The 20,950-nt window shown below is 34.8% G+C and overlaps 2 protein-coding genes across 15 annotated transcripts in view; one reads left to right on the top strand and one right to left on the bottom strand.

Moving 5' to 3' along the window:
- The window catches only part of LOC116159938 (zinc transporter foi), a 29,723-nt gene extending 15,685 nt beyond the window's left edge, over nt 1–14,038 (top strand). For 6 of the 11 annotated variants that reach the window (XM_031473046.1, XM_031473043.1, XM_031473041.1 and 3 more), the window contains exons 2-5: nt 6,859–7,316; nt 7,371–7,904; nt 7,956–8,079; nt 12,814–14,038. In XM_031473046.1, the coding sequence (XP_031328906.1) occupies nt 6,867–7,316; nt 7,371–7,904; nt 7,956–8,079; nt 12,814–13,589 (1,884 nt within the window). In that variant the 5' untranslated portion in view covers nt 6,859–6,866 and the 3' untranslated portion in view covers nt 13,590–14,038. Of the gene's footprint in view, nt 1–130; nt 931–1,586; nt 1,633–2,812; nt 2,832–3,176; nt 3,277–6,537; nt 6,711–6,858; nt 7,317–7,370; nt 7,905–7,955; nt 8,080–12,813 lie in introns of those variants that run through there. The other 5 variants (XM_031473042.1, XM_031473038.1, XM_031473047.1 and 2 more) reach the window with 5 other exon arrangements.
- Nucleotides 14,039–16,946: 2,908 nt separating this feature from the next.
- LOC116160031 (KAT8 regulatory NSL complex subunit 2) lies at nt 16,947–20,893 on the bottom strand. Of its 4 annotated transcripts, none has more exons than XM_031473152.1 (9): nt 20,344–20,419; nt 20,000–20,287; nt 18,417–18,791; nt 18,208–18,371; nt 18,021–18,157; nt 17,848–17,970; nt 17,464–17,607; nt 17,392–17,406; nt 16,947–17,333 (listed from the first exon to the last, which is right to left on the bottom strand). In XM_031473152.1, exons 2-9 carry the CDS (start codon nt 20,284–20,286, stop codon nt 17,067–17,069), a joined length of 1,512 nt encoding a protein of 503 aa, XP_031329012.1. In that variant the 5' UTR covers nt 20,287; nt 20,344–20,419; the 3' UTR covers nt 16,947–17,066. The 4 variants fall into 4 exon arrangements, with proteins under 4 accessions (XP_031329012.1, XP_031329011.1, XP_031329009.1 ...); XM_031473151.1 differs by lacking the exon at nt 20,344–20,419 and adding an exon at nt 20,757–20,893 and having other exon boundaries at nt 16,958–17,333; XM_031473149.1 differs by lacking the exon at nt 20,344–20,419 and adding an exon at nt 20,584–20,703 and having other exon boundaries at nt 16,958–17,333.
- Between the last annotated feature and the right edge of the window lie 57 nt (nt 20,894–20,950).

Here is a 20,950-nt window from a genome sequence, read left to right as displayed (position 1 = left end):
TTTTTATCCAAATCGTCCACGCCGTTCCATACACTGCGCATGCGAAACAAGCACGATGTAACGTATGATATGATATAATAACGTATGTCTTAGTTTGCCCCGGGGCGGCCTTGTATGAATTCAGAAATTATTTGTTTAACAAAAATGTGGAAGGAACAGCGTGGACGTTTTAGACTAACATTAAATGCGGTTGAAAGCTGCGCACGCCAGTGAGTCATGGGATACGGCGTGGTTGGTTCGGTTTACAGGGATGTTTTGTTTATTTTGCAGTCGAAGGTACTACGTAGCGTGAGAATTACTTCACGTTGAGTTCAGTTATTGATGTCGAGAAATCTAATTTGCCAAAAAAATTAGTTGTTATTGGTGGAAAAAGTGTGCGTCACTCAAAAAGGAAAAGTAGTGGAAAGTTTGATTGTTCACGTCGATCCGCGAGGCATTACGCTTTTAACCGTGAGCGAGGTTGGGTCAAGCACCTGTAAAATTATCGCAGGGTGGTTTGATACAACTATTGGTGATCAAGACCGTGTATTTCTTGCGGAGAAATTTCGTGCTAATACGATAGCGAAATTAAATACGTGTAAAATAAACGCGTAAGTTAAAGTTTGGTGGTCTTCAATTTCAAGGGATCTTTTACTGTTGCTATTACGAGGTTAAATACAAACAATAACGACATTTTTAACATGCGAAATTAAGTTCTGTGACCCTGAAAACTAGAAGAATGAACTTAATACTTCGTCGTAATTCTAAAGCGGCTGATTGACATGGACGCTTTCGGTCGGATTATCTAATTTTTTTGAGTGACCTTGTTTCAACTTCAAATCAAAGAAGCCATCCATTATGCGAAACCTAGGATTTAGTATCGACCGTCCTTTTCAGCCATTTGGATCAACGTATTAGATCCAATCAGTACTTCGAGTTTAAACATCCAAGGCGAGTATTTTATTTGTATTTAAAACAGTTTGTCTAGAGAAAAGTAAAGTTTTCCATTAGGGATCGACCGATACGGCATTTTTGCCGATACCGTTATCGGACGACTTTGATATGCCGCAAAGCCGATCCCGATAAAATATCGGCGTATCGGCTATTTTTTTTAAATTTAATATTTTGAAGATGTCAATTTTGTTTTTTTAAGTTGTGAGAAATTGTGACACCGTCAAATGTTTCCATGTTTATTATTTCACGACTTGGAACACTTTTTGGGTATCGAACAATCGAGTTTGGTCTTTTTCTAAGAAAATTGATGCATAAATAATGATTTTGAAAATCCGAAGTCGATATGATATTTCTTATCGTCCAAGGGTTTTAAGCGATCTCCAACAGTTTAAGCTTACTCATTGATCGTGTAGATTGTAATCTCACATACGAGGTCACATACAAAATATAAGATAAATATAAGAATAAAAGAGATATTGAGGTGACCCTCATATCTCGAACGCACTGTATATTAATAATAAATCCTGTTAGAGATGGAATATAGCGTTCAGAACACAACGTCGAATTTTCATGATAATACTATTTCGAAAGTACCAGTCGATTAGATGTTAATAGAGAGCAAAGGTCATCGCAAGGCTTCCATTGCAAATATTTAAGTATTATTACAAATGTTGCTATCAGATTTCTCGAGCAGGCAAGGTAAGATTTGAATTGTCTCATCTACAAAAAGCCATTAGTTAGAAGGTACCAATTAAAGTCTAACCTGTGAACCTTTTTAAAATATTTAGGGTAATTTAAATGGGGAAGGGGGTAATAGCAAGTTATTAGCTGGTTAGAAAATTTACATTATAACAGTAGACGATTCATTTTCTATTGGCAGATATTTCCCCAACAATTCTGAAAATTCCGTTTTTTTTTCAGCAACTGTAAAACACAAAAGGATGGAGCTATTAGATTCACCAATGGTTTTGAATTGATCCATTCCAATTATGTAAGAATATTTTTCAGAAAAACCCTCTGCCGAGTCCCTGCAATCTTTAGTGGTAAAGTGGAAATAGAAAATTCGTTAGTCCCAATAGTAGTGTTTTACCCAACCATGGTTTTACACGTCATTCAAAATGTGGTTGGTTTTTTGTTCAGTTTCATCTGATTTTAAGTCTGAACCCAACAGTAATTTCTTCTTCTTTTGTTAGAAATAGTTTTTTTTCAGCAGGGTACAGATTACTCTATCCTCGCTTAACCCGTGATTAGTTTGGACGCGCTCGGTTCTTTTGATCTGTTTTGAAATTTAATTATGAATAGATTTTGTGGTTAGAAGTGTAGATTACCAAGGCCCTACACTTGCTCAAGACCATAAAAATGGGAAAGTTTGTTTTTAATTATTATTTAATGACAGACATCTACATGTTAGACTGTTCATTAAGAATAAATCTCTATGGTTTTTTAAACAGGTTTATAAGTTTTTATATTTATTCCTTGCCTAATTTGGTAAACATGTCAGAAATAATTGATTAGCGTTGTACCTACAGCCGTTAGAAATTCCAAAAGCTGGACACCGCTAACAGGATTTATCAAACGCTTTGTTTGGTCTTATTTTACTTACGCTTTCAAAAATATTGGATACCATAGAACTTGATTTGTATTTGTTGTGTTGTCTTATTTCTTTTTTTCTGAGAATTCATTGAGTTGGTTTATTATGTACCATGTGGGAGTTGATATTACATGTAATCACAATTCAATAATTATATGTTTGCCCTTGTAGAATTGACTATTTAAACGCAGAATTTGAGTGTGTGTGGGTTAATAATAATTATTTGCTTGTTCGTATTTGCCAATGGTTTGTGTTATATTTTAATTAATATATTTATTACTCGATTTATTGATTTGCTCTTCTTGTGGTATGTATGTAATTTTCTTTTCCTATGTTGCCAACTCAAAAAATTGATCCTTATGACTCATACTTTGGGAATAGCCCATAGGGATTTACTTTTAGTACAGTAAAGGCCTTCCCTGAAAGTTTTTGAATATTACTCTTATTAGTAAAAAAAATTGTATTGTGTGTAAATTAAATGCGAAAAAATTTGTGCAGCGAGTTGTCCAAAATGGCCATAAAATTATGTAAATTCATTCGCATAACCAATTAGGATCTTGGTAAACAATTTGTTTAATTAACCTGTGTGTTTTAGTCCATTGTCAGTCTATTGTGTTGTTCCCGTCTCGCAAAACCTTCCTGTCTTAAAAGCACTTTTTGCTTTCTTCAAACTACATTTTTAGTTTAACGTTTTGGAGTGACAGGTGGCAAGATGAGTGATTTACGGTGTCTTTCAATGCGCATGCCAAGAGGTTTGTTAAATTTGATTAAATTTTAAACTTATTATAGTTAGCTACAAAAAACCGAGGGCTTTAATTTTTCATTGTTCTGCGTCAAAAAGCCGACCTGCACCTAATTTGAAATTTAATAATAATAATAATAATAATCATCATCATCATCATTAAATGGTATTTAGATTTTAGTCATTACATTAAGTTGTGAGAAATAATTTTTTGCCCAGGTAGTCGGTGATACACCCGCAATACATCTAATAATTTGTTTTTGGAGATACAAATCCTGAGACCTGGAGCCCCAAAACATAATACCGTAAAAGTAGGAGAGACTGAAGTAAAACATTCATATCGTATCAATAGATATTTGTTTTTTTTAAGTGTCTGATTAGGTAACATATTGAGCATAATTTTTTTCGCAATTGAATGCAATAACTACTCCACTTCAATCGATTATCCAATGTGACACCAAGGTAACCTTAGTCTTTTTGTTGAGGAATAGATTTGTTTCCTGACCGAACTTACAATGACTAATCGAGTGTATTATCAAATACAATTGCGCTCGTTTCCTTATTTAAAGTTTTAAAATTTTGCACATCTGTAGACGCTATATAGACAATAATTCTGGAAAATTTGAGGCTGAAACAATGCAAGATGTATTGTCAGCGAATTGGTACCTATGGTATTGATAGAAAGAGTAGTGGTCCCATTATTGATCCTTTTGGTACCCCTTGGTTTATATGTGACTACATTGATTTTATCAGGCTGCTATCATTATGGCGATCGGTGATACACTATTACCCCTAAATCCATAGCGCTCTAGCTTCCGCAATAGTTATTTACATAAAAGTCAGGAAAATGACACATTACTGGAGAGCAAATATTGAAGTGTGAAGCCCCTTTGGGGCGAGTACTTTAATTTCCGAGTCAGGTAATGTGATTTTACTGACGAGTTTTGTATTAAATTTTACACGAAATCGTATTTTAATATAAAATTTCAATTTTCGTTTAGAACTTTTAATTAATGTCAATCTGTCAGTTATGACAGGAGTCATAGACATTTAGTAATGTCGCAAATGCGGCCGGTAAAGTGACAGGTGCGGCCAGTAAAGTGACAAGCGGCAGGAAACGTAGTCTGCTCTGCCTCTGTCATGGAATCTAAAATCTCCCAACAGAAAGTAGGCGTGAAATAGTTATTATTTACATAAAAGTTCGGAAAGTGACACATTACTGGCGAGGAAATATTAAAGTACGAGGCCCCTTTGGGGCAGAGTACTTTAATTTCCGAGTCAAGTAATGTTATTTTACTGACGAGTTTTGTATTAAATTTTACCCAAAATCGTATTTCAATATAAAATTTTATATAGAACTTATTAATGCCAATCTGTCAATGATGACAGGAGTCATTATAGACATTTAGCAATGTGACAGGTGCGGCCGGTAAAATGACAGGTGCGGCCGGTAAAGTGACAGGCGGCAGGAAAAGTATACTGGCCTGCCTCCGTTATGGATACTAAAATTTTCCTGACATAAAGTAGGCATGAAAATGAAGGTTTCATGCCGATTTTGGGTAAAAGTATATTCTGGTTTATGGTGTTGAATGCTTTCGACAAATCAAAATAAACACCAGTAGTATTTATATGATATTTGGTAATGGCAATGATGGAATTGTTTACGTTTAAATTGCGTGGTCTTTTGATTTCCATATTGTTTAATTACTGGATAATTTATAAAAAAACATTTCCGCGATTTTTATTTTTAGATATTAAACCAAGCGTTCCAAGAAAACCATGTTATCATAGGGTTTCCATGTTAAGAATAAATTTTGATGATTTCATTGAACGCCATTCATTTGTTAATTACAAAAAAAACACTTGAAAGTGAGAATAAATGCACACAAAGGGGTTTTGTTTTATATTTCAAATACATTGTGTTTACCATATGTGCGTTACGCTTTTTTAGGGAGTTTTCGAAAGAAAAAAATTTTTCGTATGTGATGGTTTTGTCCGTCCGTCTGTTCCTCGTCTCACTCGAGAACGAAACATCAGCGATGTCAAACCTTCGCCAATCGATTTCTGAGTTCAAGGATCAGTGCTGTTGAATATGAGCCGGATTAAAAGTCTGGTTTCAATGCGAGCTGAGTGGCAAAAAATTCCCCTACTGGCCGGCTCGTGTGGCGCAGTTCAGTTAAAGCTGAACTGTGGTGCTAAGGGTCCCGGGTTCGGGCATGGATATTTGTAAATGTATAGTGGGTTGGGTTGGTAGAGCAGCCTTGGCTGAAACCCCGCCCACTCAAAAATAAAGGCAAAATAAAAAATAAAAAATCGTATGCGATACTTCGTATCTTGTTTTAAGTTAATTAAGCATTTTCTTTACAAAGTGATGTCAATATATTTGTCACCGACAAAACAATTCATAATGTATGCGTAGAAGGTGTGAAATCCCATGCTATGAAGTATAAAGATCATATTAAAAAATTCTAAGGATTTCACGCACCACAGATCAATAGACGTATGCGACATACAAAATTCCAGGGACAAATCCATGACAATTGATGTAGTTTTCAATTTTTTTGGGAAATTCGTTTCATTCCCTCTGTCTACTGTATTGTTTATATACTTATACTTATTCCAAAACCGTAATAAATAATAATAAGACTTGGCTAGTTAGAGGAAGTTACCATACGTATAAATCTAAAGGTGGAGTTCGCGAAAGATTGCTATCTTACCCGCTCTTCCACTAAACCCTCTCATATACCTACTTATAATTACATAATTATGAGAAATGGAGGTGTAACATGTAGATAAAAATTAGCAGACGAAGAGCCGGAAATTGCGCTTGTAAAGTATCATTTGCAAACCATTCCCTGTAGCAGGAAATTTTACACAGATTTCTGAAAGGGAGTTAATGACAATTATACTGATTATGTAAGTAAAAGACCCTTCTTCATTTTTGGTTCATGAACAGGAATGTCTAATAACATTAGACGCAGACACGTGTTTTGAATCAGTTGCACCCTTCTTGATAACAACGCCCATAGATCTCTGAGCAATAAAATACCATAGTACAAGAAGGCCTTTGAATGTTAAACAGGACTACTGGAATAAAACCAATTATTGTACATTAATATTTTAGGAATATTTATCATAATGGTACATTGTGTAGAATTTAATTAGTGTTTATAATTATTATGAGTGCCATTTAATTATTTTTCATAATTATGTTAGTGGAACCATAACACACAATTATAAATTGTCCTGATACTTGATGAGAGGCAGTAGATTTTGAATCGTGACTGGTTGAGTAGATCTCTATTTGCATTTGTGTCAAATGGCAATGGCCTGAAGATTAAAAAGACAACAATAGCGTACAATTGTAAACTATTATTTTGGTAGATTTCCCATTAATACCAGGTCGTATAGATAAGAGATATCTTTTAATGACTCGTCGTTTAGGTAAGAAACATAAACAATATTGTAACTTATTACTATCATAATCCTGAACGTACACCTAAGTTATTGTCTTGGCTTATTTTTTATGATTCATAAATTAAGACATTTCTTTCCGAAAGTTTGTAGTTGCTAAAAACGTTCTCTTTTACAGTATTGATAATGGCGAAGCATTTCATATCAGTCTGTGTCGTATGCATTCTATGTGCAACCCACTTTCCATGTGAGTCGCACGCCGAAGTAATGCACGCCAACAGCACGAATCATAAATCGGATGTACCATTTGCGGAATCGGATTTGCCGCCAGACGATCGTACGAATGGACCGCCAACGAAGAATTCCAGTCGTGACCAAAGCCAAAGGAGTGGGGATGATGTTACCGACAATAGTATTACTAATGATAAGAGTCAGTACATTAGAAAGATCTTTTCCATTTACGGAGATGGAAATACCATAACCATGCAAGGTTTTGAGCAACTCTTAAACCACTTTGATCTTGTAGCTCAAAGTTTGCACGGTAAAACAAATCCCACACTATCCTTTAACAATATAGCTAACTTAATTTCTTATGAGACTGAAAACACGACTGATAATAATAATAATAATAATACTGTAAGTATATAAATACGATTTGAGGACACTTAATCTTGGGGTCTTATTTTTTAGTGTATAAAACGGAAAAGCATAATCGACACTGTTTTTCCTTCTAAAGATACATCAAACAATACGCTTAATTATAGTTTAGATAGTAAATTATTCGAAAAGGTGTGTCCTGTTGTAATATATAGTATGATTGTTGGAATGTGTAATAGTGAAACGGAAATGGCGCACGTACACATGGTCGAGAGCCGGGCCGATATTCACTACACGGTATGGCTGTATTCGACCGTTTCGGTGATTGTGATCAGCGTCTGCGGGTTGCTGGGTCTGGGAGTGGTCCCAATGATGCAGAATAGGTGTTACAAGCAGTTGTTACAGTTTTTAGTTGCACTTGCCGTCGGTACTTTGGCGGGTGACGCTCTTATACATTTATTACCGCACGCTATGAGTTCGAATGGGCACGAACATAACGAAAGCAGCCATGACGAAATTATGTGGAAAGGATTTGTCGCAATGTTTTCCATCATTTTCTTTTTCGTCGTGGAGAGAACCTTTAACATTTGCGCGAAATGGCGGAAAGAACGGCATCTTAATGATAAGGTGATATACCCTCGAAGTCCTATATTTTTGATGAATCGTATGATTTTCCAGATTCCGAAAATGAAAGTTATGAAAGAAGGCCTACAACCATCATCGACGAGCGAGAAGCAATGCAAACATAAATATAGTTCAATTCCTTATTGTTATGATGCGATAGCAATGATTGACAAAAATCGTAAGTATATATCATTAATAAATTACTTATTGTATTTGTAATTACCAATTGACCATTCACAAAAGAACTTTCTCTGCCTCTTTTTCGCTTCTCTGCTCCTATTATGATGTTATATGAAATTGATGAAAAGGCTACATCAAAAAACAAAGGCTGCCAGAGAACTACCAAAGAATATCACTTTGATATGTACCTAACCAACCTAACCTTCAGTTGACATATCTATTTTTATGATGCAAGTTGCAATATCTAAATGAATTGGATTGTTACACATTTCAGATTTGCATATGGTAAGTATATAACTAAGTACTAAGTTTGGATCTCCGTAACGGTAGGGGAAAATGTCTCATTTTTTTTTGTGAGTAAAAAACGCATTTGAAATTTCTGAAAAATCTTAGAAAATAAGTGAGATGTTACCGAAACACTGAAAATGTCAAATTTCGTTTTCATTTGTCCTAGCTTAAACGGTCGGAAATGGACTGTTCCTGTTACCACCTTCTATTTTGGGAATTTGAATCTGTTATCAGCATTTCCATTACACGTTAGGTATAGAAGCTACAGGCTACTATTTTCTTATTTCGCCATATTGGCTTTTTACCATGTTGATTTAGCAAGATCTAGTTACCCATGGATGTTTTGTTTAGTAATGAATGTGAAACATTTGATTTTGAATTTCTCGTAAAAGTGTGCCGTGTGACACGTCATTATTTTTATTTTTCTACCCTCTATTTCATTTCGTAAAAATCGCGCCCATAAGAAAGTAGTAGTCTGTAGCTTCTACATCTAGCTTGTTATGGAAATTCCGATAACAGATTCAGAATCTCCGCAAAAGGTGCCCACAGAAGGTGCCAACGGAAACCGTCCATTTCTGACTGTTTAAGTTAGGAAAAGTGAAAATGAAATTGACATTTTTCGGTGACATCTCACTTATTTTCGAAGATTTGTTTAAAAATTTCGAACGCGTTTTTGGTCACAAAAAGGGGCAACTTTGCCCTTATTTAACCTACACTGTATCTCTCACGAATTTAAACCACCCTGTATAATTTCTCTAAATCATATATCGTGTTCAATTTACTATTCTGAACTGTATCCATCGTTTAATTTACTACCTACATCAAAGTAATAGACATTTTTTCAACATGAGTAGGTACATCCCTACAGTGTGAATGTAAAGTCTGAAACTATCACAATAAATCTTTAGTCTTAGTAAACGTTTTCGAAAAAATCTTTGCGCCACGTCAATTTTTATTTTATATGAGACATATTTGATTGTAATTGTCACTTTAAGATCGTCTTCTGTTTTTGAGATATGACGTCAGCGATAATTTTTTTAAATGAAATCCCTATTTTTTTTATGCGGAACATTGAAAGAGCATGACATTGTAATGTATATAAATTGTATTTAATTAAACTTTTTTTTGTTGGAACGGGCGTTTTATAGTTTATCAAAATTTGAGAACTTGAATTTTAAGAAAATGTAGCAATTAATTCTTTCTTAATTTTGACTTCTGTTAATGTGTTGTTTTTCGTCACAATGGCAGTAATAAATGTTATTCTGTTCTATTCTATCGATCTGAACATTTAAATTTAAACTAATTTTTTGTAAAAAGGAGTGCAACACGTAGTAAAGAGTAAATATTAATAATCAAAACAGGCTTCCGAACAATCGTGCTATAATCATTAAATGAATATCAAGCAAATGTAGTAATTAAATTCGATTGTATCTAAAACCAGTATGTAATCAAATATATCGAGTCGACGAGAATAAAAAAATTACCTTTGATCTTCAGGTCGCAACCTTGTGCGCTCAAAAGGGCGCGTTCTCCCTTCTCTGTAACAGACAACACAAACAAACAAATACCAAGGCTAACGTCTGACACTTATCAGGTTAATCGTATACTAAAACTGTAATTAACACTCAATAAGAATCAATAATTAGAATGACTTTACACTAGTAAAAGTAAAATTTTGATCGACCACGGATTTATCCTTACAAAATCTATATAAAAGCATAAATGTGACGTTAACTTCAAGAAAACTACTTTACGATGCACAAATAGCTAAATTTCTATACAACAGCAATGCAATCTAATTAATTCGAAATGTAAATCAGGCAGTATGAACAAATTTTTCAGGGTAAAACAAATAACGTAACTAAGTATTGTATCGAATACAGTGTCATACTTTTTTAGCGTATTTGGTCTTAAAATTGTATGCTCATTCCAAATGTTTGTAAGCTAAATCTTAAACCATTGCCCAATTTATTGTACATACCAATTAAATTGAGCTGCGCGCCTGGCCTAAAAATGATCAAAAATCCGACATAACCCCAATACAAATTCGCTTATTTGTTGAGATATATAGACTGTTTTTGGACAGAATAGAGGAATAGAGCAAGTAGTGTAAAAATATGGGTCACTTGGGGCTTCCGGTCTTGGAATAGCCCTACCCAACACTTGAGGGTTTCACACTACACGCTCTCATCCTTGTATAGCACACTGGTGTACTATGTATGTACATAACATGTACCTATGTTACTGAAATAACCCATGTACATGTTATGTTCATAATATAGACGTACATCTTAAGTACTTTTGCCACAACGATAGCTCAATGGTGTATGTACATTCTTTATGTCCAAAGTATGTACTGTATCTAACAGTTACACTTACAAAATACTTCTAATGGAATTGTATGTCTACCCACAGATCCAGTATATGTACCTAATATGGTACTACATATATTTAACTGCATTTCTCACTATATGGTAGTACCATAACCTATTTTGTTTTAAAAGTACTTGCTGAAATTTTAAGAAGTAATAAAGATGCAGAAGTACAAATATTAATCACTAACATATACGTAGAAGTACTTAAAGAAGTAATGAAAATACGAAAATCTTGCATTTTCGATTTGTTTATATGAATGTCATATAAAATTTAAAATATTTGTAAAATGTACTAGCAATGTACATGAAAATTCCACCTACAATTTTTGTACTGTAATGTATGCTATATGTACGTCGATTTTTAACACAAATCCGAACATACATAAAGTGTACATTGTGTACAAGAATTTTAAATCCACTGTTAGTATGTCCTGAGAAGTACGTCCATTTTTAGTACATGGCCGAACAAACTTAAACTGGACATAACATGTACGTCCGATGTACAGAGTGTCCCTCTTTTGTCGAAACCAAAAATTCGCAAGTGGTTTGGAGGGGGGGGGGGCATGTTGGTTTTTTTTTACTTTTTTAGGCTGTACAGGCCAGAACACGATTCTGTGGGCATTTTTGTATTCGACGCATCCGATCTACGTACTATAGCTAGCAACTCCTGTATGATTTTGACAAAATTTCCGAATTTTCATTTTTACATTGGGAAGATGAACATTGTCTAAAACTATCTGAAAATGACAAAAACTTGTTTTTTTACTAAATCAGGGGCGTAGAATCAAAATTCGAGTCGGTTTTGAGCTGAAGGACCACTTTGGGTCTGTAAAAAACGAACATGACCCCAATAAAAAATTCCCAGCTCCCTAACTGATTTTGGTATCGACTTTGCGGTTTTTTGTTGGCTAGAGGAAGGATTAGAGTGTATAGTGTACAAATATGGGCCAGTTAGTACTTCCGGTTCCGCCAGCCCTACCCCAAAGTTAAGATTTCTCATTAGTCGCAGATAGCGGACATTTTCACACTACAGGCTCCCATACTTCCTCCGTCGAACGCAAAAAACCGCAATTGGATATCTCAAAAAATGAGGAAATTGGAACGTTCGGAAGGTTTTTTTTTTTTACTTTTTGAGTACGATGATTATTTTTTCTTTCTTCCATTTTAGCATCACCTAAATTCTCAATCGTGGTCCATTTGAAAGAATCCATAGGTGAATTGTATGGGCCTCTCACTCTTTTATAATTTGTTTCTCCTGCTTGCACTAGAATAAGCAGTTATTTTATGAAGATTTACTACTATGCGATCAAAAATGAGCTGCTGTCTAGTCACCTTTGGAATTTTTGTTTATATGGTAAATCGTATTTAACTTGAACTTCCAAAGGCGACTCGACAGCAACTCATTTTTGATCGCCCAGTATAAATGTCAAAAAAAACTCTTAGGGGAACAAAATAAAGGTGCTGGGTGTGTGGATTTGTTTCCATTTACAGTAACGAGGGGCGAATCTACCTCTATTACAATGGACTCTTCCAATAATGCCTATGTAAACATTTTTAGAAATCTATTATCGATTCAGTTTATCTTTGGACACCTTGTATTAATAAATTGTAAAAAGGATTCCGAAGATACATTGCCAATAGGCAACCGGGGAGTACACACAGTGTATTAAAAAAACATTATTGCTGCTTTTTGGCTTTCTAAACGAGTAATTACATCGAAATTTTGGGAAAATGCACTAAATGTCAATAAATGTGATTTTTCTCCTAGTTCTTACATTGTTTTAAAAATGGAAGATCTCATAATGTTAGAAATCACACAATTTTGATGTTTGTAAAATAAACTATTCCCTGGCTTCCATGGGAAACCACAATTAGTTTAAATTGTGTGATAAAACGAGGCGTTTATTATCATCACGATTAAATAAAATGCGAACTTGTTTTGTAACTTAAAAAAGATTTGATAGGTTTCAGTGACGTAGAAAGGTGGGGGTAGGGTTAAGTGGTAGAGCTCTATTTCAATGATTTCATTTTTTTGTATTTATTGTATATGGCATATTTTTCTTTCGTAGGTGAAGCAGATGGTACAAATTCTCATAATGACACCTCAACAAACTTATTTGATCTCGATTCGTGCTCGGACATACAGCATTCGACCTGCAACAATCACGAAACGAATCAGAATATGACCGAATGTCCGAGCGAATTGACCGCGTCCAACTGTACGGAAGTTAACAAAATGCTGGACACCGAAAAAGAGGACGCGAACAGTACGGAGTACACTGTCATTTTACGAGAGCACGAAAATCGCCACCACGGTCATTCGCACGCGCACGGACATGTACACGCAGCTCCAAAAGATCTATCCTCGGTCGCGTGGATGGTCATCCTGGGTGATGGTATACACAATTTTACAGATGGTATGGCGATAGGAGCTGCATTTTCCGGAAGCATCGCCGGAGGACTGTCCACTACTGTTGCAGTATTTTGTCACGAATTGCCTCACGAATTAGGCGATTTTGCCATGCTTTTAAAGGCAGGGATGACAACTAGACAGGCATTGTTTTACAATGTTTTATCGAGTTTTTTATGTTTATTCGGAAACATATTCGGAGTATGGTTGGGAACAACCGAATTGGCAAGCTCGTGGGTTTTTGCAGTCGCTGCCGGCTCATTTATCTACATAGCACTTGTCGATATGTTACCAGAGTTATCGAATAGCCACGAGGATGAAGGGATGCCCTACCAGTGTTTATTACAATTTGGCGGGCTGTTTCTTGGTGTCGCAATAATGACTATTATAGCCGTTTATGAACACGATTTGAAGCATATCTTTTATGAAACGTAAGTGTCATTTAGGCCATTGGGCTGCTGGAACTGGATCGATTGTAGCAAATAGTTGCAGGGTGTCTGTTTTAAGTTTTTATTGTGATTACGATGATTATCAGATGAAAAATATGTCGATGTTTGTATAGTGCTTGCATGATCAAAGAAACATACAAAGCCGAAGAATTTTCGCTCCTTGGGCCGAACGGTACTAATACTAATTTCCTTATAGCCTTTGCTACATGAATGTTCCTTTTAAAATAAGTGTAACGTTTTCTTATGTGAAGAAACTAATATTTAACTTGAATGTATTATTAAATGTGCTTTTGCATATCGTTAGTTCACTTAAAAACTATGTTTAAGTAATTTTTACCGCACTTGTTACTTTTATTTGCACGATTTGAATGGTAGAAAAGTTTTCCTTTGTAATTTTTAATACTTGACCATTCTTTAAGTAAAACTAAAAATATGCTAATTTTGTATAATTATATTTCCTATGAGTAGCTGGATTGAATATAAAATATACAAAGCAAACCATGTATTTCATTGCTATTGATCTTAACTTACTAAAAGAAACGAATATGTGCTAATATAGGTAATTGGGAATAATGGCCGCTAGCATTAACAAGTGATATGTTTGTATCAACTACTTTTAGGACATCAGAAATCCAAAAATCAAGTCTAGAAATTAGAATTTATAGTACTATTTTACTGATAATCAAAATGGTCCTATTATTCATAGTTTATCTGTTAAGGCGGCTCAACTATCCGCAAAACTGAACCATTTCTTTAAGATTTTGATTTTATAATCGCATTTAAAAAAAGGACCAACGTCAAATATTGTAGGTATTAACCAACAGAATGATTGTGCCTAAACCGATTTTGAAGTTTGCCATAATTTTGGAAATGACTAGTACAATTGATAAAACTTGTCTGTAAGATAACGGCGCCTCTATAAAACATACAGACATGGGTTTTGGCGATTTACAACCAGCTAACAAAATTGTATGATTGTACATAGATATCTCTTTTTCATCCCTTAAATTCTTTAAAAAAAAAATTGGGAAAAATATTTTGATGACATCATGAAGTATTTCACCAATTGAAAGCACAGTTTGGCAACTTAAATTACACCATACTCCCACCTTTGGAATTAATCCTATTTATTTTTCTAACAATAGCATTAGAGATTAGGCTATTCATTGTTATCTGTACCTAATGAAATTTACCTCTTTGGGCTTTATCGGGCGTCATTAACACCTTCCCATAATTAGCTAATAATGTAATTTAATTTATTTCTTTGCTGGTTTCATTGATTAGAAGTTTGTAATGGTAAGATTTTTGTGGATACCTACTTCCGTCATTACACCAAGTATTACAGGCTGTGTTACGCAAACCGATAACGAAAAGTATTCAGGCTTTCATTGATCAATTAAATCTGACAATTTGCATACCAACATAGTTTTTCTTGATCTATCGAAAGAAAATATTATCATGTTCGATAGCAACTTCTTATTTTAAATAAAACACCCTGTATTTTCGAAATCTACATGAAAATCTACGCCGTTTGATACCAATTTTCCTATACCCAGCATCAAAGATTTACAAGTTATTCAAGATTTTGAAAATTTTTGATGTTTGTTTTGAGTCCTGTATCTTAAAGAGAACATTTTAATTTAAGCACTTAATGGCCACGTCCGACTCAATTTTCCTTAAAGGGCAGTTGAAAATGTGCAATTTCATGTAGGATTTGTAGAGCAATTGCACTTCAATGATACAGTATCTGGAATTGTCTTTTGTGTATGCAATTGGTACATTTGCGCCATCCCTTTGGTAATTCCTATACTTTTCCAAATTAATTTCTTGCAATAGTTGAACCAGTTCCAATGAGATGTCGCCACGTACGTAACTACATACAATCCTTTTTTTTACGAAAAATCGACTGCACCAAAATTTCTCGGGAAAACACTTTTTCTTATTAATTTTGGGGCGTAGAATCCAAAACAATTCGTACTTTTTCGATTAGACTTCTCAATCAAAAGTTATACACTAGAAACCAAATTCGAAAGAAAATTTAAAGGGCTGTAACTTTTGAACTAGTAGCCCAATCTTGGAACTGTTTGAAATTATGGATTCTACAGGCCACATTCTATAAGAAAATTTTTTTCCGGGTCTATCTGAGACAATTTTTTTTCGGGGCTCAAAAAAAGGCAGTGTATAACCTTCCTTTTTTACCAAAAATCGACTGCACCAAAATTTCTCGGGAAAACACTTTTCTTATTAATTTTGGTGCGTAGAATCCAAAACAATTCGTACTTTTTCGATCAGACTTCTCAATCAAAAGTTATAGACTAGAAACCAATTTCGAAAGAAATTTCAAAGGGCTGTAACTTTTGAACTAGTAGCCCAATCTTGGAACTGTTTGAAATTATGGATTCTACAGGCCACATTCTATAAGAAAATTTTTTTCCTGGTCGATCTGAGACAATTTTTTTTTCGGGGCTCAAAAAAAGGCAGTGTATAACCTTCCTTTTTTACCAAAAATGGACTACACCAAAATTTCTCGGGAAAACACTTTTTCTTATTAATTTTGGTGCGTAGAATCCAAAACAATTCGTACTTTTTCGATTAGACTTCTCTATCAAAAGTTATGGACTAGAAACCAATTTCGAAAGAAAATTCAAAGGGCTGTAACTTTTGAACTAGTAGCCCAATCTTGGAACTGTTTGAAATTATGGATTCTACGGGCCACATTCTATAAGAAAATTTTTTTTCCGGGTCGATCTGACAATTTTTTTTCGGGCCTCAAAAAAAGGCAGTGTATAACCTTCCTTTTTTACCAAAAATCGACTACACCAAAATCTCGGGAAAACACTTTTCCTTATTAATTTTCTTGTAATAGTTGAACCAGTTCCAATGAGATGGCGCCACGTACGTAACTACCTTCATAAGAACATTATAATTTATGCACTTAATAACCACGCCCGACTCAATTTTCCTTAAAGGGCAGTTGAAAGTGTACAATTTCATGTAGGATTTGTAGAGCAATACTTCAATGATTTAGTATCTGGAATTGTCTTTTGTGTATGCAATTGTTACATTTGCGCCATCTCTTTGGTAATCCCTATACTTTTCCAAAATAATTTCTTGTAATAGTTGAACCAGTTCCAAATTACAAGTTTATCGATGTAATCATTTTGGCACCATACAATATTTTAAAAACGCTCTATTCTTCGCTTTTACTTCAGCATCATCATTGTCATTATTAAATTCTTCCATACTTGTGGTATAAGTTCATAAAGCTTACTTGTTCATTACAAAACAAAAGTCTATTTCCAATACAAATCTTTCCCATTCGTTATTTAGCAAAATTAACTGGTTGGGAAAAAATAAGACAGTAATGCATGTATTGCTCAATAAATAACAATTATTAATTAGAATGCAAAAGTACAACAAATATCAATAATCTGGAATCATCTGGATTCTACAACATCACTTTCTAGGACGTTTCCTCCTTCGTCACCATTGCTTCGTCGGGTATTGTTGGTTGCGGTTCCTGTTTGGGAGACAATTCTTGTGTAATGTCCATCGGTTCAACTACACCTAAATCCTTTACAAGATTTCCGTCACCAAAAATGGGTGTTGCTGAGACCATATTTGTGTCATCAGTAATACTGGGTTTTGGCTCTTCTACTTCCGTTTTGATAGAAGGTTGGGTAACCGTTGGCGCGTCCAAAGATTCATCATAGTCGGATTCGGAGTCTTTCTGCAATAAAACACGTTTTAATTTCACTTCAAAATTGACCCTTATTTGTTATACTTACTAAGTTTTTTATCATCTTTAGCATATTAAATAATAAGTGTTAAATGGCATCATTAGCACTTCATAGACTTACCCTTGCATTTGCATATGAACGAACCTCGGGAATGTCAGTGTGTAATCTGCACGTGGTGTTGTCAAAAATCCCTTCGACTGCAGTTTGGCATTCAATTTCGTTTTGAATCTTTCCACACGACCGGAATAAAATTTGATTTGTGTCCTTGAAACATTCAGTAAATTGTAATATTAGAAAGTACTCAAATATTCCAACCAAACTTAATTACTTTTCGTGATTGTGTATTTAGCATCACATCTCTAACAATAGTCCCTCAAAATTTAAATATCATTCACAATATTTGAGTATTGTTGAAATTATTTTAATATAAATTTAAATGCCTTAAAAAATTGGTATTAAGGGGCTAGCAAGTTTTTTCATATTTTGTAAAAGTGTTGCTCTAACCTCGAGAATGTGTTTGCGACAATGTCTGGTGACAGGAAGTGCTCGTGAACCACATTTGACACCACCTTCAGTATAAACACATTTAGTAAACACGTGAGTTTTTGGTGTGACACCTTCCGTAATCTAAAATCGAGGGTACAGTTTCAATGAAAAAGAAAATTGATTAGTCTAACCTTGAGCCTACGTTCGTTTAACCGTTTGTTGCAAATAGCATCACTTCCATGTCTTTTATGATAGCTATTATATGCCTTTAACTTCTTATATAATCGACGTTCTTTGGTAGTCTCGTGCACTTGATTTGCGATGTTACCTAAAGCAATAAAACATTATACTTATCTATGTCTAGTTGTAGCCACTTACAATGAGATTCTTTTTCTCGCTTTACCGCATGGAGATATCGCCGCCTTCTCTCTCGAAGTGAATGATGTAAGTATCGGTACTGTTCGGAATAAAGATTTTGTAGTCGCATTAACTTATCCCTCGTAATCAAACAAATCTCTTCGGCAGTATACAACCTCGCGTGTCTACAACATTAACTTTAAACGCAATTCATTAAAACAGGATCATACTTCAAGACGTCTTCCTGCTCGGAATCGATACTGTCATTATCCGAACTTTCCGCTTGTATGTCGTGCCAAATCGAGCCGAAAGATGTCGCGTCCACGTCACTTTCGGAATCACTGCACATGTCCAAAATTTGGCTGCCCGAAGATAAAATTCCATTAACGTTTATGTCAGTGAACGGGTTTAAACTTTTTGTTGTTCTACTATCGACGTCATCGACGATTATGGTATCTTCATTTGTGGACGAAGTGTGGGCCTTCGGTTTGTGAATGTAATGTACTAATGAATGGAGTAATACTTCGGCGGTACGAGGTGGCTGATTATGACTGTTCCGTTTCCAGTTTTGCAGTTGAGTTTTTAAGGCATGTTCATTGCAGTAGCTGATTAACATATAATAATATTTGATAATAATAATAATGTCTTTTATTAAGTTACATTACATACATACATATATTAATTAGATTCAAACACCATGGTATGATTAAATCTAAAAGGTTACAGTAGTGCAAGATAGGGAAATAAATGGAGCAAAAGGTTTGGTGTATGGGTAGAGATTTTGATATCACATTTCTAATTCACTAACCACTGGGTAGTGGCAGCACATTGACTAGCTCAAGGTTTTCTGATATCCTTTAGAAGCTATATTCTTCTACTGGCTCCGGCGTCTTCCCCATGTTGGGCTCCATGCTTGGTGGGGAGGTAGAGGAACGAATTTACACGCTCCTGACATGGAGACTGATCAAAATAATTGACCTGAGGGAGCATCCCAGGATATATGTTACAGGTGACGAGCCTCAACAATACACCAAACCAACAACAAATGCATCTACGGCCCTAAGCAGTAAAGGAGAAAGAAGGCCAGGATGAAAAAAAAGCATAGGTAACTATAATGTACAGGGTGAGCCAAATTGGACTTTATTATGGAAACATTGTAAATTACACAGCACTCAATATCACTAATCCTGCCATCTTTTGTTCGCCATGGAAACCTAGATGTCTGCAATAATATTTTAATGTATAAAATGCAATATTGCAAGAGTTAATATTATAAATATAACAAGTACTACTTCAAAATTGAGAAAATTTTCCGCTTTTTTAAAAACTCCATAACATATAGGGTAGCTCGTATAGTTTAGGGTTGTATAGGAAAAACCAAACACTCCATAAAACAGCGTAACACGAAAAAAATGTACAGGGTACCACACGCAATCTCCAACAATCTCGTGCCGAGTTTGAAACCATTTTTTATATCAGAAATAATACAGATGATCTAAGAAAATGGATACTGTCATACAGCCTTATGAAAGATTTTCCCAAAATCAATTATCTATAATAAGGAAGATATGTTATTCGAGAAACGCCCCCTAGCGGCCGAACGATTAAAGATAACTAAATTCTGTTTGTGCCAATGGTTTTCTTTTTGAAACCGAGCTCCAGACACCTAGGTTCATTTTTATTTCTTAAAATTAAGGGCGTTTCCATAAGAAAATGTTCAATTTGGACCACCCTGCACATTAATTGGCACTACTGTAATCTTTTTATTTTAAGCACAATGATGCTTGCTCAAGTTCAGCGGTGAAGTACTTACCCAGGATCTTTTTTATCGCGGGGACAAGGTAGATGACACCGCTTCCCATTTGCGGCATAAATAAACGCACACTGCTTGTACGGTGCATTTTTGTCACTCAGAATGTGTCTCAAGCAATACTCGTATCCTTCGAGTGTGAGATGCGTGCACTCGATCGGCTTGTAACAGCAACGTTTAAGATTTTGCACGGCTACTTCGGCTTTCGCTTTAAGATTCTTGAGATTCTCAGTCACTTGCTTATCGTTGGGCGGCATTTGCCTGACTTTTAACATCTTATCCGCTTGCATACTGAAAGAAAATTTGCCGTTAAACATTTTTGTCGCCTGTCAGCATTTTGGCACGACCTCAAAACAAATTTCGCGGAATGTTGCCATTTGCAAATTGAACGTAGCCATTTTCAGACGAGACGAGTCAAGTCAAATAAGCAACGAAATAATTGAAATTTTCGATTGGTGGAGTATTTGCGAATTATCTATTAATTAATCTCGACAAACAATTACTACAAGATTAAAAGATAATTAGGAAAGATAATTTGAAGGATTAATAACATAAAGTGATTAATTTATAACAAGTACATTGCTTACCGTGGTTGATCGGCCATCATACAGTGAAAAACATCAATTGTTACGACTTTTGTGAAATCATTTTATTGCAGTTTCCAAAATAAGCGAGAAGGTGTAAAAATTATACAAAATCACGTAGCAGACTTTAAAATTTCAGTTAACCTAACGTAACAGTAATAAGAAATTAATAATACCTTAAAATTTGAGGTAAAACCAGCACAAGTCGGAACACTGGTGGAAAGTTTCTCGTTTAGTGAAGTGACGCGTTGCACAATTTTCAGACGTACCCAAAATTTGCCATAATTTCGAAAATAATTATTGTATTTGTAAAACGAGTGACTATGTGTGTGATTTTCTCGGTTTCTCGCTTTTAGTAAAGTAATCAAAT

Source organism: Photinus pyralis, unplaced genomic scaffold (assembly GCF_008802855.1).
Source record: "Photinus pyralis isolate 1611_PpyrPB1 unplaced genomic scaffold, Ppyr1.3 Ppyr1.4_LG1, whole genome shotgun sequence".
NCBI lineage: Eukaryota > Metazoa > Arthropoda > Insecta > Coleoptera > Lampyridae > Photinus > Photinus pyralis.
This window is presented reverse-complemented; position numbering and strand designations above follow the sequence as displayed.

Excerpts from the sequence above, each read along its gene's own strand:
- LOC116160031 (XM_031473149.1), bottom strand. The coding sequence starts at position 20,603 with ATGATGGCCGATCAACCACG. Across the intron at positions 20,288-20,583 it reads ATGATGGCCGATCAACCACG|TATGCAAGCGGATAAGATGT; the intron begins GTAAGCAATGTA and ends ATTTTCTTTCAG. Across the intron at positions 18,158-18,207 it reads GCGAGAAAAAGAATCTCATT|GTAACATCGCAAATCAAGTG; the intron begins GTAAGTGGCTAC and ends TTATTGCTTTAG.